This window comes from Anas acuta, chromosome 1 (assembly GCF_963932015.1).
Source record: "Anas acuta chromosome 1, bAnaAcu1.1, whole genome shotgun sequence".
Lineage (NCBI taxonomy): Eukaryota > Metazoa > Chordata > Aves > Anseriformes > Anatidae > Anas > Anas acuta.
In genome coordinates, this window is record NC_088979.1 from 87,285,232 (window position 1) to 87,302,574 (window position 17,343).

At 41.8% G+C, this 17,343-nt stretch overlaps 1 protein-coding gene across 19 annotated transcripts in view; it reads left to right on the forward strand.

Annotated features, from left to right (window-relative positions):
• Positions 1-17,343, forward strand: part of DMD (dystrophin) — a 1,220,482-nt gene that overhangs the window by 1,136,641 nt on the left and 66,498 nt on the right. For all 19 annotated transcript variants that reach the window (XM_068686720.1, XM_068686735.1, XM_068686714.1 and 16 more), the window contains 2 exons: positions 1,944-2,005; positions 14,879-14,953. In XM_068686720.1, coding sequence (XP_068542821.1) covers positions 1,944-2,005; positions 14,879-14,953 — 137 coding nt within the window. The remainder of the gene's footprint in view (positions 1-1,943; positions 2,006-14,878; positions 14,954-17,343) is intronic.

A 17,343-nucleotide genomic window follows, 5' to 3' on the forward strand; every position in this document is an offset into this window, starting at 1 on the left:
AATACGGTGGCAAATTTAGGACCTGGGACACAGTTGTCTTGGATCCACGGGTTTTCTCTTCAGGCTACCCCATGTCCATGGTAAAAAAAAAAAAAAAAAAAAAAAAAAAAAAAGAAAACAGGGTGAGCTCAGATTGCTGAGTGCCGTTGCAGCCCCCTCCCTTCTCAGCTCCTGTTCTTTTACCGGAGCAAAGAACAAGACCGCTGCTGCAGCTCTGCCGTCCTCTTGCCTCTCTCACCACCTTCAGCCACCACAGGAATTAGGAAGGGGAGGGGATGCTGAGGCTGATGAGATGAGGCTTGTTTAAAAGCTTGTGCTCAGCTCAGGCAGTGCTATGCCTGCATTTTTCCTTATGTTTATTGCTTGTGAGCCCTTTCATTCTTTTGTGCAGTTACAGAGCAAAATGTGGGAATATTACATACTGAATAGACATTACTGGACCAGTCAAGTGTTCACGTGGATCGAGTAAATAGCCTGTCTTCTAAGACCCAAGTGGAATCCTGCTAAGAAAACGTCTCACAAATTTCTTTTTCCCTTGAGTAGTGGTGGTGTTGAAATGTTTTGTTGAGATCTGCATCCTGTCTTAGCCTAGGGTATGCCTGTAGAGGTGTACTTTGGAACATCACTGCCCCAAAAAGAGCTCAAGGACAGTTAGCTCTCTAAAATAACATCATGACATCAGCTTTCCAGTGCATGGTTTGGTATACAGGGGCATTCAGCTTGCTTGCTGGGTTGTGATTCATTCTCTTGGAGCTGAGAGGTGTGTGCTCCACTAATTCCAAAGCACCGAGGATCAAACCCTGCTCTTCTGTGTGTTTTCTTCCAAACGATGTGTGTGTGTGCTGGACCCAGGATGCCTGCTTTTTAAGTACAGGAATTGGAAATGCGATTGCTATCTGTACTGTACGTGCTTTTCAGAATAGTTTTAAGAGTACTCGTGGTTGTCTTTCAGTGGGGCTGAATTCTGTGTGACCAAGACTTAACTGCCTATAGAATGGATAAGGAGAATTTTCCTTCGAGTTTTCCACATTGATGGATGCATGGTCACATTAACTATGCTATCATTAAAACAAACAAACAAAAACTTAAAATGCGTAGCCTTAGGAGACATGAGTTGCTACTACACTCACTAGCACTTCATGCAGTTGGCTTTCTCACTCTGCGTGTCTTGGCAACGCGTTGTGCTGCAAAGCTGGAGAGTGCAAGCTTCCATGCAGAGATCATCCCATTTACATTCTAGTCAGAGGGCCAGGATTCATAACCCTGATTTGGGCTCTCCCTGGTTTCCCAACAGCTCTGCCTCCCCAGACTTCACAGGGACCTCTAGGGCAAGGAGAGGGCCTGGGAACTGAGCAGTCTAACAGTGTGGTACCGAGAAGGAGATCTCTGTGCATGGGTGCAGCACATGGCCCAAGAAGCAGTGCCAGCTGGTGGGGATTTCGATGCAGATGTTTGGACTGCCATGTGTGATTGCAGCCACGGCATGTGGGCCAGCTCTGATGTAACATGTGGCAAGAGCAGAAAGGGCATGTAGGGTGCAAGGGGTCAAAAATGCCCCAGATCTCGACATCCAGTCAGCAGTTTCATAAATGCTTTAAGCCCTTTTAAACATCTGTCCTCTGGAATGATCTGTATGAACTGAAGACTTTAAGAACTGGTGTGATTACAAGTTCCCCAACATGCTGTGGTATCTGAACACTCACAGTCCTTGTAATGTTAACAGCGCTTTAAATTTTGCTCCCTGAGCCCATGCCTAAGTAAAGCAGTCCAAGTTGACACCTGGTGTTGAACGAAGACACCCTGCTGCTGCTCAGGCTCCCTCCTACAAGAGCTCGGGCTGCTGGTGGTGGTCTGGCACAGCACTGCAATGTGCAACTGGGATCACATGCTGTGCAAGGGAAAGAGAAATTCCATTTTGCTAACTTTCATGTTTTGTGTTGTAGCCATGAGACGCAAACGACCTGCTGGGATCATCCCAAAATGACTGAGCTCTACCAGTCTTTAGGTAAGACACTGCTACCATTTTTTTTTCCCCAGTCACACGAATTGTTACAATAAAAATTTCCAGGAGTACTGAAACAAAATTATATTGAAGTGAGAGGCTGTGCTTTTATCAAGGTTAAATGTTCTTCAAGAGAAAGGCCTAATTATTTCAAACGTGGAGTGGAAAAATTAATATATCAATTAGCATGCTTGGAGTGTACACTAGATTTACTAAGTAATTTGGTTGCATTGTTGCAAACTTCGCGAAAGACTGGGACAGAAATTGAGAAAAAAAAAAAAAAGAAGAAATCCTGTATCTTTTCACTGTCTAATCTATTTTACAAAAGGCAGATGAAAAATCAAACCAAGCTGCTGTTAGTGCTGGCTTTTGGATGGTAGAAAGCCAATTGAAGCAATTTGCCAAACTGCATTACCACTGCTTTATTTTTAAAGCACTTTCAATACTTGGAACACATGGCAGCTGTCATGATGTCATTTTGAATACCCAAATTGCATGGTTATTATGACTTCAGTGCGCCTCTCTGGTGTTTTTTGTTGTTATTGTTGTTTTTTGTTGTTTTGTTGTTGTCTTTTTATTTTTTTTAGCAGCTTTGGATTTTACCAATAGAAAGAAGCACATGTATAAAATATAATAGGTCAATCTATGCTCTAGTATAGGCTGCTTGGCAGACCATTTAATAGCTAACTGTTTGCATTTAATGGTCCTGTTAATAAGTAATGGAGGGTATAATAAAAATTAAGCTATTTCTTTAGAAGTATCAATGAATATGCTGCATTCATAAAGGAGGTTACATTCGTATAGTACACATATATAAACCAGCTTTTAAACAAGCCAGCTTCAGTACTAGGACAGTCAAACCTAGCATTCAGTGCAGGCTTATTTACCATGGTGAAATATAGCTTAAATTATCTCCTGCTAAACTCTGCGCTGGCATAATTAGACTGTTTTCAGTTGCTAAACTGATCTATTTCAAGCTAACTCAGGGAACTTGCTCTGCAGTAAAGGCATACCCAAGCTATTTTAGAAAAGTGATATGACAAAATCAAATGAAAGTGTGAAGGTTTTTTTCCTTATAGTATTAGCAGCGTGGCAGCAATTTGTTTAAAAGTTAACCAGAAGACTGCTCTGTATGTCAAAAAGGGATATAAGATGTATAAATTCAGGCTAACAAAATGCAAAAGCAGACAAGTGTTGACTTGCCATTTAATTATAACGTATTGCCCTGTTTGCCTCCTTTATATTTCTGCTCTGAAACTGAGTGGTTTGGAGGATTCAGGACAAATAGTAATTGTGCATGCAGACATCTCTTTAATATGGGTAGATCTTCAAACAGTTGCCTGTTAATTGAACCACCCTCTGACTCTGCAGCCTGCTTTGATCCAGAGACGGAGTGGTGTCTCTGATACTGTTGCTGGTCAGACCTGAATCCTCTTGAAACTGCTTTTCTTCTGGGATTTCTTTCTGGTATTTCAGCTCGAGTACTCTTGAATATTAAGAAGTTAAGAGGTAATTGTATAAGAGGGGAAAAAAGTGTCCTGGTGGGTTTGGGTCAACAGTTCAAAAGATGTGTGACTGTTGAAGTCAGCTTGCATTTAGTTTAACTGAGATTTTATCGCTGTGAATATCACCTGGATGTCAAGAGTTGAAGACATCCTTCCTTCTTACTGCATAAAGAGGGAACATGTTTAGGCAGATTTTATTTCTCTTTATTTTTTCTTTTAAAATCCATCTGTCTTCAGGAGAAATGAATGTCCAGAAGGACAGTCCTCTTTCTGGATAATTTTATTTCTATTTTTTGGGTTGGGAACAAGTCCTTATTGATATGGAAGCAACATTAATTTTAGCAAAGGTTGTGTAATAAGTGTTTCTGTTAGTAAACTTAGGTGTTTGTACATGTGTACAAAACAGATTAGACAAAGTGATTCTTTGTGCACTGCCACATAGGGTAAAGCTTTGATAACAGTGCTGCTGAATAACCTACCATTTTATTTTATTTTTGAATTGGGTATATTCATCATTGCCTAACTCTATAAATTGCATAATACAAGCATAACCCGTTTAGTCTTGAATGGAAGCCTTGATGTGTTTTCAGTGCTTTGCTTTGCCTCAGGTCAAAACGGTAATAATGGGATGTTTGAAGTCTTTTCAGACTGTTCAGTAATATTTTATCTGAAAAGATATTATTAAAGTCGATTTTGTATTGCATACTCATTAGATCCTATTATTTTTCCCCACATTAGGATCCAAATTTTGCTTCTCATTCATATGGAGAAATTTGTAGAGAGCTTAGTATGTATGCAATTTAAAAATCTGGTAGAAAATGTGAATTCTAGGTAAATGCAAAAAAAAAAAAAAAAAAAAAGTGAGACCAAGCACATCAACGCTGTCAAAAGTGTTCGTTTCCATTTTCCAACTCCTACACTTTGCCCATAGGGAATAATTGAGCAATGAGATGTAGCACTCTGTACATCCCAGGTACTGACTGATGTGTTGCCTTTCCATAAATTTGCCATGCTTTAATTGATGCCAGTGCATCATAATTTGCTAGAGGATCCTTGTGTCTAATTTAAAGTCTTAGAATTTACTGAAAGCCTAATTTTTTTTTTGAGTGAATGGGGAAGATGCAAGTGGGCACAAGGTAATGTTTTGCATTTGCCTATGTCTTTGAGCCAAAATAGACTTTTCTGCAAAAGAAGTAATGTTAGTTTTATTCTTCACATATCCTCTTCACACACCTACAAATTGCCACAGTACATTTTGCTGAAATAGATGAATTCCAAGTTTCAAACTTACTGTCCTCAGCTTTCTGTCTGAGAGGGTTTGGGTATTTGTAAAAATGAAGCTAAATTACGTGGGGGTGTTATTTGGTACCAATAAAAGAATGTAGGAATGTGCTGTGTACATTACTGTACCCGATGAGGTTCTCAGTCCAAGAACTCCTGTGTCCAGTAGGGACCGTGTCAGAGAAGGCAGAAAGAAATTGCAGGAAAAAATTGTAAAATACCCTTCCCTTTTTATGCTCATTTGCTGAAACAGCATTATTTATAAAAATACTATTAATAAACACAAAATGTTCCATTTTTAATTTAGTATTGTGAACTGGAAATTTTTACCTGGCTGGTCTTTCAATAGAAGCTTAGCAGATTGAAGTGCTTGCTCTGGACTGTGTTTCTTTATTATTTAAACAACATAGCAATTTTATCAGTTTTAATGAAGCATCTATTGCTGACTCAAGTTGGGCAATTTTCACTCTTCATTTAAAGTTATGGGTACTTAAAGTTACATAACGAGCCGTCAATATTAAATGACATAATTGTTGTTTAATGGTCACATCGAAGTGGCAATAGGTAATTGCAGCAATGACCTTAGCTGTATCATTTAATTTATCCACCAGATGTTGATACAGCTTGCTTAGCTATGTAAATGAAGAACATAGTGAAAAAACAAGTGGTGAAATGGAGAGGTAGTAAAAATCAGTGACATGTGAGTCTCAGGGGTTTGGCTGCCGAGAGTCACCCCCAGTTTGTGTAACACCGTTATGAACCACTCCCCTGTTGTTCCAACTTCCCTCTGAAAGTCTTCAAAGTACCCAGAACTGCTCTGGCAGCTTTTCTTTCCAAGAGCAGTTGCCCTGCAGCAGATCTGCTTTTTTACACTGTTCTTTTACAGCCCCCTTACAAATTTTCTCATCCTTCATGATGGCTCCAGGGCATCACTGAAATGAGAATTTGCATTATTTTGTTGTCCTAAAAAATTCAAGGACCTCTGAGACCAGGAGAGCAGGAATCAAAGTAGTTTAGGACTGCTTACTTTTTTTTTTTTTTTTTTGTCAGTTTGTCTTCTGAGTGTGAGCATTTAATTGCAGACAGCTTAGCTCAGAGTGACAGCGTTTTGCCTTAAAGCTGATGATGTCTCTAACCTTAGCAGTGGTGGTCCAGTAGGACTTCGTAGGTCGTGCCGTACTGTTAGTGTCCCTCTCCTCCAGTCTTCCCATGGGATGACGAGATGAGTTTCCTGAGACTTTGTAAACAATAACTGCAATAGCAGGATGCAGTCAGGAGGCATCTGTTTCTCTCTGCTAATTTCCCAAGGTAGGACAAGAGGGTTAAAAAAACCCACCCACATCCTTGCAGACTCCAGTGCACTGCAGCTGGTGACAGCTTTCCATTTAATTTGGGGTGTGGGGGTGGCGGTTCTCCATGGCATGTATGGAAGAAATGTCTCAGCTGCTTAACACAAGGTGAGAAAATGCTGAGAGGCAGCGCGAAGCCTCCACCAGTTTCGGCAGCAGCCGCTGTGGTGATGTTGTGGCTGGCTGCCCCATACAGCAATGGGAGCTTCTAACTCTGAATGACCGAGGAAGATAAATGTCATTGCCCTTTTTGGTTTGCGTTTCAGTGTGTCCTTCTGAAATGCTGCCTGAAGAGGTTAAACTCTTGGCCCCTCCATGCCATAAATTCTACATTTCTATTACAAAACTATTACACTATCTGTTGCTTCTGTTGCTTTTCTGAGATTTTATCCCTTTTCAACTAATTGATTTCCATGCTTGTATTAATAAGACATGTGCCTGTCTTACACATCATCTGATTTCTACTGAAATCCAAGGAGATGATACGTGCAAGCTTTTTTTTTTAAAAAAAAAATGTTGCTTATCCACTGATGTCATTGTCAAGGTAACTATAATTGGCGTAATAAAATTTTTCATTTGGGAAAATAGGATTGCTTGGGTTCTAACACCCTTGGATAGTCATCGGACATGGAGTATGTCGTCTTTCTAAAGGGTATGGCCGCATCCTGTGCAAATGTACACCTAACAGTCAGTACACGTAGCTATGGCAGAGAAGCCTTAATTTGCTGATGAGCTACCAGTGGTAGGGACCGTTGTGTTTCAAGGACCTTGCGTCCCTTGGAAACTAAACCATAGGTCTATTAGCACTGAAGGAGGAAATTAGAGAGAGGGCAAAGTAATGTTCTGCTGTAAAACAGCTAGCCATATGGAAATGTTTTGCTCAAGAACATTACCCTCTTGGTTTGCAAATGGAGATCATTCCTTAATAGTTTTGAAGTTGTTTGCTATTTATTTATTGTAGGATTTTTTGTTAAGACTGATCTCAGCTAGCACATAGGTTGTTGCTGACCTGACTGTAAACTCTGACTATGGCCTGGCCCCATAACGGGGTATAACCTAGGTGTACCTGGGTGTTACACTCTTGGACTTCGAGACTGAAGAAAAGCCATGCCATACTGAAACTAAATTCCCAAGGGCCTCGTCAATTGATCAGGTTATCGGTATGCTGGCACATGCTGTGATGTTCATCCACTTCTTGGTCTAAATGCAGTCATTAGCACTTTGGTGCCCTGAGTACCTCCCACTTATTAATTAATTTGCAGAGACATTCTTGGCTGTTCTACTTGATAGAGTGGTTATAATACAACACCCTGTATCTCTTTGTGGACAGTGGTTAAGCTACATGTCTACATGTTTAATATCACTGTTTACCATTATTTATCCTCAAAGCAATGTAGATGATAGCATTAATTATTGTTATAATGAAAGAGTCAATGGCTAGGACTCAGCTAATATTAAGCAATGTTTCTTGATTAATTTCTTTCCTTTATGCATTTGTCTCATTTGCATTTTTAAATTACAGTTCCTACAGAGGTGATATATGGCACTGTAGGGCATCATTAGAAGATTTATATAAGCGTTTGGGGCAGCAGGAATGTATCCAACGCTCTTATCTACTGGTCAGGGAATCACAGCTACATTGAATTGGTGTGAGATGAAACTTTTTGAAAAGTCAGCGTGCTATTAGTTTGATGAAACATGTGAAGGCTTAGTGGCTGGTGGTGGAATTATGGTTTGTTCAGGATTGTACAGTAAACAGTTTTAACCTCTGTTAGGTAGGCATTATCAGAGACAACAGTGACATGTAATTCCCCAAATAGCTTATCCTCTGCTAGCACTATATTTATGAACAGTGTGAACAGCTATTTGAAGAAGTCATACTATGGTAGTGTAATGCTCTCAGGTTTTGAGATATATTGATGTAGGTTCGTATCTTTTTGCTTGCAAATAAGTGAGAGTTTAAAAACAAAAAAGCCAAACAAAACAAAAATGGGGGGGGGGGGGGGGGAACACAAAAAATGTAAATCTCATTAAATGAAGATGAGGGTTTGATGAGGCTGGCCAGATGAGGATTTGACCTGATGAGGTCTAGTTGTTAACTTGACAAATTTTGCTCTTGTGATGATAGTTATCACCTGAAGCATACAAGCTGCTCGTTTCAGTTTGATGGGATCCAGGCAGTGGAAAAAATAGTGTCCATAAAATCATGTGAAATGACTGTGTTTTGTCCTTGTCAATTAAAAAGTGATTAGAATAATATTCACAATACTATAAACAAGTGACCTTTCTAAACTAAAAGACAATGTGGTTTCCAGGTAGAAAGGAATTCTAAAATGCCTTCTGATTACATTGTGTGTGTGTGAGACACATTTTATCAACTACCTTTGGGAGGAGAGAGTCTGGCCAGTCCCAGAGCTTTTAAATGCTCAGCCAGATGAGCCTGTGTTAGAGGACAGGGCATTGTCAAATGAAACATCCCAGTCATTCAGCACTAACAGCAGCTGGAGCAGCTGTGCAGTGAATATTCTTTTAAAGAACGGCCATGGAAAGCAGTTCAGTTATAACACATTACCTAAAACCAATCATCTGGGTCATAGATGCATGCTGCTGAAGAAACAAATACACCTCCACACTGGACACTACTTCTCTTGTTAAAAATGGTCTTTTTTTTTTAACTTATTGCCCTTTTTTTTTTTATTTATTGCTTTTAGCCATAGAAGTCACCTTATTTCATGCAATAAAGGGTCAAGAATACGAGGATCTGGTTTTGCTATTAAAACAATTATGATATTGCAATGTATAATATAGAATTTAGCATGGAATAATAATTAAAAAAAAATGTCTACAACATCTAATTTGTTGATACGGTGTCAGTAGTCAGTGGGACACTCCAGCAGGTGGTTCAAATTTTTGATGCAAATCATGGATCACTTCTCAAATGAGTGATTTTTACCTGGTTAGCCACTGTCATAAGGACCTGCTAGATGTAATTACTGCTGTTTCTACAATACCGTAGAAAGGCAGCATTGAAAAATGTGTTTATGTCTTAGCTCTTTTGAGGAAAAGCATAGCCCTTACATTCTGAGATTACTCACAACATGCAGAATTATGCAGGAGAGGTTAATTAGATGGGATTAATTGGCTTTAATTGTCTGATTGTCTTTCAGCAATAGTTCTGATTTAAGTTCTTCCTATCAAAAGACTGGAGTCCTTTTCATTAAAGCTGCATGTGTAAGGAGCATTAGTTTTTGTTGAATAATTTGTAGGCACCTGATGGACACAGAGGAGATCAGTCTTCTAGATAACCTTCTCCTCACCACATTAGTTGCTGTGAAGGAGCGTGTCGTGTCTGTAATGAAAAGAAGAAAGCTGCAAAAGGAGATTTCCGAATTTCCAAGGCTCATTTATACCTTAGCATTTCAAAATCTTTCACAGTGACGGTGAGAGAGAGGGGTGTGGTAGAAGCTGAGAAAGATCATGGAGAGATCTTCCTGCTGTGTTGGTGGGCATTGCTTATTGCTGCTAAGGTATCAGCGCCTGCCCTTTTCTTACAGGTCTTTTGTAGTATAATCCTCAAACTTCTCCCCTGGAAGCATTTCTACTCCTTGAACAGAGAACTGAGTGGCGTGAGAACTACTCTTTCCTCCTGGGTGTACTACTCATGTCACCAAATACAGCGCTGCCACGTTTTTCTCAGTCTGTTCATTTCCAGGGGCAGGTGGTCTTTTCCAATACAGAACATAATTAGATTATGCTCTTGAGCATCTACATTTTCCGATCAAAGCGTGGAAGTTACCTTCTGAGCAGTGAGGAGTAGGGCTGGGGTTGGAGTATCACCAACACAACCCAAAAGTCTCATACACTCCAAGGACTTTTCAGACCTCTTATCACCTCATTTGGATGAGGGGCTGTGCACTCCTTCTAGGAGTGGGAAGAAAGGCTGGAGAAGTGCATGCTTGGTGTACTTCGTTTTCTCCTACCTTCTTAGAGGTGGCAAATGCACTGTGGAATCAACGATCAGTGGGTCCTGAGTTTTTAGTGGTCTATTTGGGAGTGAAGAAAGTAACAGATAATTTCCCTTGGGAGCCAGGAAGGGAAAAAAAAAAAAGAGGAAAGGATGAGCTAGTAGTGTTTTTATAAACTGTTGGAAGTTTGTTGCTGCTTGTGCCACATTCCTTCCTCCTCCACATATTCCCAGCAGTAATGCCTGGCTTGCAGCCAAGCAGTGCCTTATGCTGCCTTACTCCAGTTTTCCTCCATTGCTGTTACCACAGTGACGTTACCACTAACGTTAGCAAGCAGAGTTACCAAGCCTCGTTACCTGACAGTCTTATGTTGTACAGCTCACTTAAATGGAGTCATACACCAGCAAGGGGAGCATTTGAGGCCCAATTAGAAGAGAGCTGGGCTTCCCCTTGCTGCTCTGTGGAGCAGTGCATTCTTCTCAGCAGTAGCTTAGGGGTAGGAAAGTCACCACCAGCAGATTACTAGGAGCATGGTTAAAATGACTCAAAACTCCATTCATCCTGGTCTTGAACACATCCAGGGAAGGTATATCTACAGCTTTGCTGGGCACCCTGTTCCTGTGCCTCAGCACTCTCAGAGTAAATTCTTCCTTATATCTCATCTAAATCTCCCCTCTTGTAGTTTAAAACCATTCCCCCTTGTCCTATCACTCCACTCCCTGTCAAAGAGTCCCTCCCCAGCTTTCCTGTAGGCTCCCTTTAGGTACTGGAAGGCTGCTATAAGGTATCCCCAGGGCCTTCTCTTCTTCAGGCTGAACAACCCCAACTCCATCAGCCTGTCTTCATAGGAGAGGGGCTCCCGCACCTTGGTACTCTTCATGGCCCTCCTCTGGACCTGTTCTATAACAGGCCCACATCCTTGTGCTGGGGGCCCCAGAGCTGAACACACTGCTCTAGGTGGGGTCTCACAAGAGCAGAGGGAGATAATCACTTCCCCTGACCTGCTGTCCACACTGCTTTTGATGTGGCCCAGTATAGGGTTGGCTTTCTGGGCTGCAAGTGGACATTGATGGCTCATGTCGAGCTTCTTGTCAATCCTCAGGTCCTTCTTGTCAGGGCTGCTCTCAGTCCATTCTTTGCCCAGCCTCTGTGCTTTGTTGTCCCAGCCCAGATGCAGGACCTTGCACTTGGCGTTGTTAAACTTCATGAGGTTCATCCTTAGATGCTGGCCTCTCCTCTGAGGGGGATTCATACCAATGTGTGCAAATATCTGAAGGGATGGTACAAAGAAGAGGGAGCCAGGCTCTTTTCAGCGGTGCCCAGTGCCAGGGCAAGAGGCAGCAGGCACAGAGGCAGCCTCCTGGGCTCCAGATTGAGCAGCAGTTCTGTGCTCTGTGGGTGAGGAGCGCTGGCACAGGCTGCCCAGAGAGCTGTGGGGTCTCCTCCTTGGAGATCTTCAAAAGCTGCCTGGGCATGGCCCTGGGCAGCCTGCGCTGGGTGGTACCTCCAGAGCTCCTTGCCAGCCTCAGCCATTCTACAATTCTGTGGGCATTTGCTGTGTTGCCCTCTCCATGGAACAGTCTTCCCTCATTGTAGTCCAAGTCAGAATTTAAATTCCTGTCGTGTAGTTATAAAATGCTATTACACTTGTCTTTCAGGAGCCATAAAACCTCTTATTATTGTCTTTTTTTTTTTGTGTGTGTGTGATTTAAAATAGTTAGAATGTGATACTTTTGCTGAAATGGAAGAAGAGGCAGATGAAAGGTACAGACACAACCTGGCTGAAAGTGAGGTCAGGAAAGGCATCTAAAGGAGTCCCAAATATAAAATAAAATGAAAGTACTAAAATCTGAGGCAAAGATGTGACATGGAATGACAGTGACATAGCAAATGACTGCCTTCACCTGATCAGCTAGCCATCCATTAGGAGTGTGGTGGTGGTAGCATAATGAGGACGGGAGGTGGGCAGTTGACAAAAACAAGGCGTTGGGCTAGAGCTGATAAAAGGTGGGAGCAGAGGCATGCTATGGCTGTCCAGCCTCAGCATATAGAGCAAAGAGCTAACGTTGCTCCTGCTTTCCCAAAACCTAAGGTGAGGGCTCTGAAATTAGCTCTCAACATTGCTTGTTGGTCATTTACAGCAGGTGCTTCGTGACAGAAGGGTTGATAAGAAATTCAGCATGTTACATGTACAGGAAAATAGATGTAAAACAGCGCTTTGATGATTAAGTGTTTTCATGATTTGTACTTTCTGCCCTGATTAAGGCCTGAAATATGTGTACATATTTACTAATGCTTCTTTAAAATGTAAATAATAAATAGAGAAGCTTTTTCAGAATATGCAGTTGAAATTCAGGGAAAACTTCTTCGTGTTCTGAAATGCTAACCATAACCTAGTGTATATAAGCCTCGAATCCAATTAATTTTGACCGATCTTATGTTTAACAAGTAAAATTGCTACTACTTGGGATATTTTTTGTTTGTTTGTTTTCCAGAATGTAAGTGTAGCCTTACAACAAGGTACAAAATGTAACTGAAGTCACGGTGTGTTTGCAAGGGACTGCTTTATTAATTTCTCCTGAAGACAAATTAAGTTGCTTTATTTAAATTGCGCACTCTATTCCACACCACATTAATGCTTGTGGACCTGTCAGGATAATTGTGAGAGAGCGAGCTGGCAGGAACAATGCCCAAGAGAACTGCCCATTAAAAAGGTGTATGGGGCTGTGCAAAGCAAAAGAAATTATATACAAAGCTGAAAGTTTCCCTTCTGCTGTAAGACGTGTTTTAGAAACACTTCACATCTTTATTAAGGTATTCAAAACTACTGAATTATCAGACCTCAAATTACTCATTCAGAACAGCTTAATTAAAATTTATGTAATTGAGGCTATATTCCCTCTGCTACCTATACCCATACAGCATTGTAAATGATGCCTGGATAGTTATACCTAAGCTGCCACATCACGAACACCTTTACAGTACCTCAGTGCATCCTCCTGCAAGGAACCATTCTGTATTTGCCCTGTTTTCAGTAATAGTCTGTCTCTCCAGTCTGGGAGGCAGCTTATTGATTGGGCTAAATGGACCTCTGCTGGGAGCCAATATCATGTTTTTTTTTTTTCTCGTTCTTTTTGTATTTACAGAGGTATTAACATTTTCCAAATGCCATCCCATCCTTAACCCCTTAGGCCTGGCAGGTTTCACTGTTAGTATAAAACTAAATGCATCCAGCAACATTGCTGGGCATAGGAGCCAGCAGAGCCTGTGCTGGTGTGAGCAAAGCTGCAGCACTGTGAAGTGCCAGCACACAGCCCAGAGCAAGGAGGTGCCGGGGGGTAGCAGTGCCCCGTGGGTATGTGTGGGACTGGGGTGGCAAGGAGGCTGCCCCGGCTGCAGACTGATTCCCTCAGCATCCCTGTGAGGGGGTGGTAGTGCCCTTTGGGAAATGGCATCGGCTCATTTAGTTGCCCCCAGAAGAGCAGCCAGCCCCTTTTCTCTTTGCCGAAGTTAGCAGCTTGCCCCTGTGCACAGTTTAGGTGCGTGTCAGCCTGCTCCCATAAACGTTTAGAAGCCCTTTGCCAGGATGTCGCGCTTGCTTCTGCGCCTTGGGTTTGCTTCTGAGTAACACAAGCAGTGGTGTACCTGCAGTGTGGTGCTGGTGTGCCAGTCTGGCTGTAAATGAGCTGGCTGATACACCTGCAGGAGCTCAGCCACAGTAGCTTTGACCTCACGCCCAGTAAATGTGTCTATTCTTCTGGTAAATAAATGGGTTTGCCCACGGCTGCTCGCAGCAAAGCCAGGGTCAGGATCAGAGCAAGCACATCATCTGCAGTCTGGTTTCGCACAGGCAGGCAGAACACAAAGGTGCGTATCCAGTTTCCTGGTCATACAAAGTCCAAGACAAGTTTTGCTTGAAACCCCTCCTTTGTTTCTAGTTCTGTCCACAGCCTGCTTCTCAAACTGCCGAGCAGGGCCGTGTCCTGCAGGGGAGGTAGCCACAAGGCAGTGCTGAGCTATGCTCGCGCAGCCCTGACCGAGCCTCCCCCATGCTGATTGGGTTGGTTATCTGCTCAGTGTGCTGCTGTTCCCTCTACATTGGGGACTCCTGCAAGTGATCTGGTTTGGTGACCCGCAGGAGAAGGCCGCAGTGAAACCGGCCCTAGGCTGCTCCTGTTCCTTGCCCTTCTCCCATGGCCTCTGGGCTCCCCGCAGTTTCCAAGGTGCTCTGGAGGCTCGGCTGGCTCCCTGCCGGCACCCTGCACCTTGCAGAGCACGCTGCTGTCTGCTCAGGTGGGGGAGCACAAAAGAGGCATTATTTTTTAGAGTCTCAGCAGTAGCTGAGAGTTGCCTGCGTTGCCCAGGAGCTCTGTGCATCTGGCTGCTGGCAAGCAACCTGGCTGGGCACCTCAGGCAGGGAGGGAGGAGATCCAAATCCTTATCTCCCTTGCAGTGCCAACCCTGTGAAAGGCTGCGGTGTTTTCAGACAACGCTGCTGCAGTGGGTGGTGGTGTCCTTTCAAGTGCTCTTAAGTTCAGAACCTTTGAAAGAAAGGAAGTAACGCTTTAGGACTTGCTGGGTTTCTTTTGAATGATTGATTGCCAAGGTTTGAGTGCTTTTGCTCAGTGAAGTATGGTTTCTAACACACCATTTTTCCCTCTGTCCTTTGAACCACCGATCGCAATGTTTGAGTTCAACTGAACATCCTCATCATGAGTCTGGTTATGACTAAGGTGTAAAGCTAATCGTTTTTTTTCTGGTGTTTTTCCCCCACAGCGGACCTGAACAACGTCAGGTTCTCCGCATACAGAACTGCCATGAAGCTCCGCAGGCTGCAGAAAGCCCTCTGCTGTAAGTACTTGCCCCGGTCGTGTGGGCTGCCAGGAAGATTTTATTACCAAGCCATGAGCTGATTTGCAGCTTCAGAAGTAGAAAAACACCCCCTCCACCCCCAAAATGCGGCTGGGTGCATGGAAACCTCTCATCTGAGGGACCTCCTGCTGCCACTGCTTTGCACCTTCCTGACAAGGCAGAAGTGCTGGGCAGCCTGCAGGTCTCTTGGTTAGGAGACAAAACAGCAGATCAGGAACAAAATGAACATTCCCTGCATATTTCTCATCTTTATGCTCTTTGGCCAGCTCTTTTCTCTATGTGCATTACTGAAGCTACATCCAATGCCAGCCACAGTTTTGCAGCTCAACAACATGCAAGCAGGATTGCCCTGTATTAAGAACAGTGAAAGCTCAGATGACAAACTGTGCCAGAGCTGGAATAGCTGATAGTTTGTTAGGTTGACTCCTGAACCCTGGGGGTTGCTGCGTTTAAATGAGATCATCACAGTAAGCATTTAGCTTCATTTCACCCCAGCTTTTGGCTATGTTCAAAAGTCTCTAGTCACTCCTACAGTAGCGATGCGCATGGTCTGACATGGCAGTTCTCACAGCTGGTGTATGGTTTGCTGCCTGTCACTTCACTTACATCTCCGCTTAAGCTTGTTGTAACCTGATAGCTAAATCATTTGCTCATCATTTTCTTAGTAGGCCAATAAGTTACCAAAGCAAACAGTTTATTAAGCGGTACAATTTGGAGGGTTATTAAAATATTTTAATGTTTGGTATTCGGTGTTTAATTACAGGGTTAAATTTCTGACACAGTTGCAGTGTCTCAACTGTTATTTATCTCAAGTTTAGATTTGTGCTCACATGCTTTCTGGAACTGTGTCAAACCTCAGTTTTTTTGAGCATGTTTACTTTTAGGCTTATAAGGATGGGTGAATTCCACTAATGAACAGACTTAATCTCTGGATTTATAAAAAATAAAATAAAAAAATAAACACTAGGTGAAAATTCTTGTAACACAATGAAAAAGTTCAGCACGGATGTAGTAACAAAGATTGAATTTTGACAGCTGATGATCAGAAATACAAACATGTTTTTGTGACAATCATTATGAAAAGGCAATATAAAGAAACTTGAATGATACACAGTGAAAAGTATTTGTAATCCACGCAGCACTGAAGTAATGAACTAAAACTTTTGTGTAAGTGGCAAGCTTCTGTGGTTGAAAGTACAAAACTTTGCATCCTGTTTTATCTGTAATTAGCTTGATTCTGCCACTGAATAATTCTCCACTCATCATGGGCTTTCCAGTGGGGAATTGTAATTATGCACTGAAGTCTGTTCATCTTTCAAGGTCATACTTAGGTAGATTTTCTGAGAATGGATGTTTTCAGAAACATGCAGTGGCGCTTACACTGAATACTTTAGCACATTCTTCACACTTGTATCTAAGGAGAAGTATTTAAGGAATTTGGTTAACAGTCTTTGTTCTTGCAAATATTTTTGCTTGGAGACACCATCCTTGTGTTTGTATATTCTGTGATTTAAGTGTCACTTGTGAACTCAGTTTAATTAGATAAAAAAACTATTTACAAAATTCTTTTTCTGCAATTTGGCACTGGTAGAAATAGAGCAGTGTTGTGATTCAGGGATCCTACATGTAGCCCCAAATCCCTGAATTTTTCCTGCAGTAGGTGCTGCTTTCAGCTCTCAATTTTTATTTCGGATTTAAAATTGCAGGAGTTTAAAAGCTGTATGTATATGTATTCTTTTCTGCAAACTGTGTAAAAAGCAGAACAATGTTACCTTCTGAGGAGTGTTTTCAGATTCTGAAGATGGGAACACAATAGAAGTCCCTAGATGTGGAAGTGCAGCCTATCTCAGTGGCAAGAATAGAAACACTTAAACATGAACTATACTTAGATTTTTGTTGAAAAATAACTTCTCGGTTTGTAAATCAACCCAACGAACATTAGGATGCTAGGACTTTAAACCTGAAGGATAATAATAGGAAATGGTAATCCTTAACAAATAAACGTTTGTGTATCGTGTAACGTTAGGAGAATCTAGTGTGTAGCTCTATTGTCCCAGCCTGTGAAATTATTGTAGGCATGCCAGGTGTAACTATTAAACCGTTTTTTTTAAATGTGTGATTTCCTTTGATAATCACATCAAAGCATGTTGACTTTCTGGCTTTGCTACTTTTAAAAGATCTGATCTTTAAGTGCAAACCACATCTGAACAGATGTGAAGTCAATAAAATGTGATGTGTTCCCAAACCTTTCTTGGAGATGCCGCAAAAGAAAATATTCAAGAACTTCCTTTATATATATATATATATATATATATATATATGCAGGCTAGATTAAATATATATATTTTTTTAACATATCAGCCAACTCT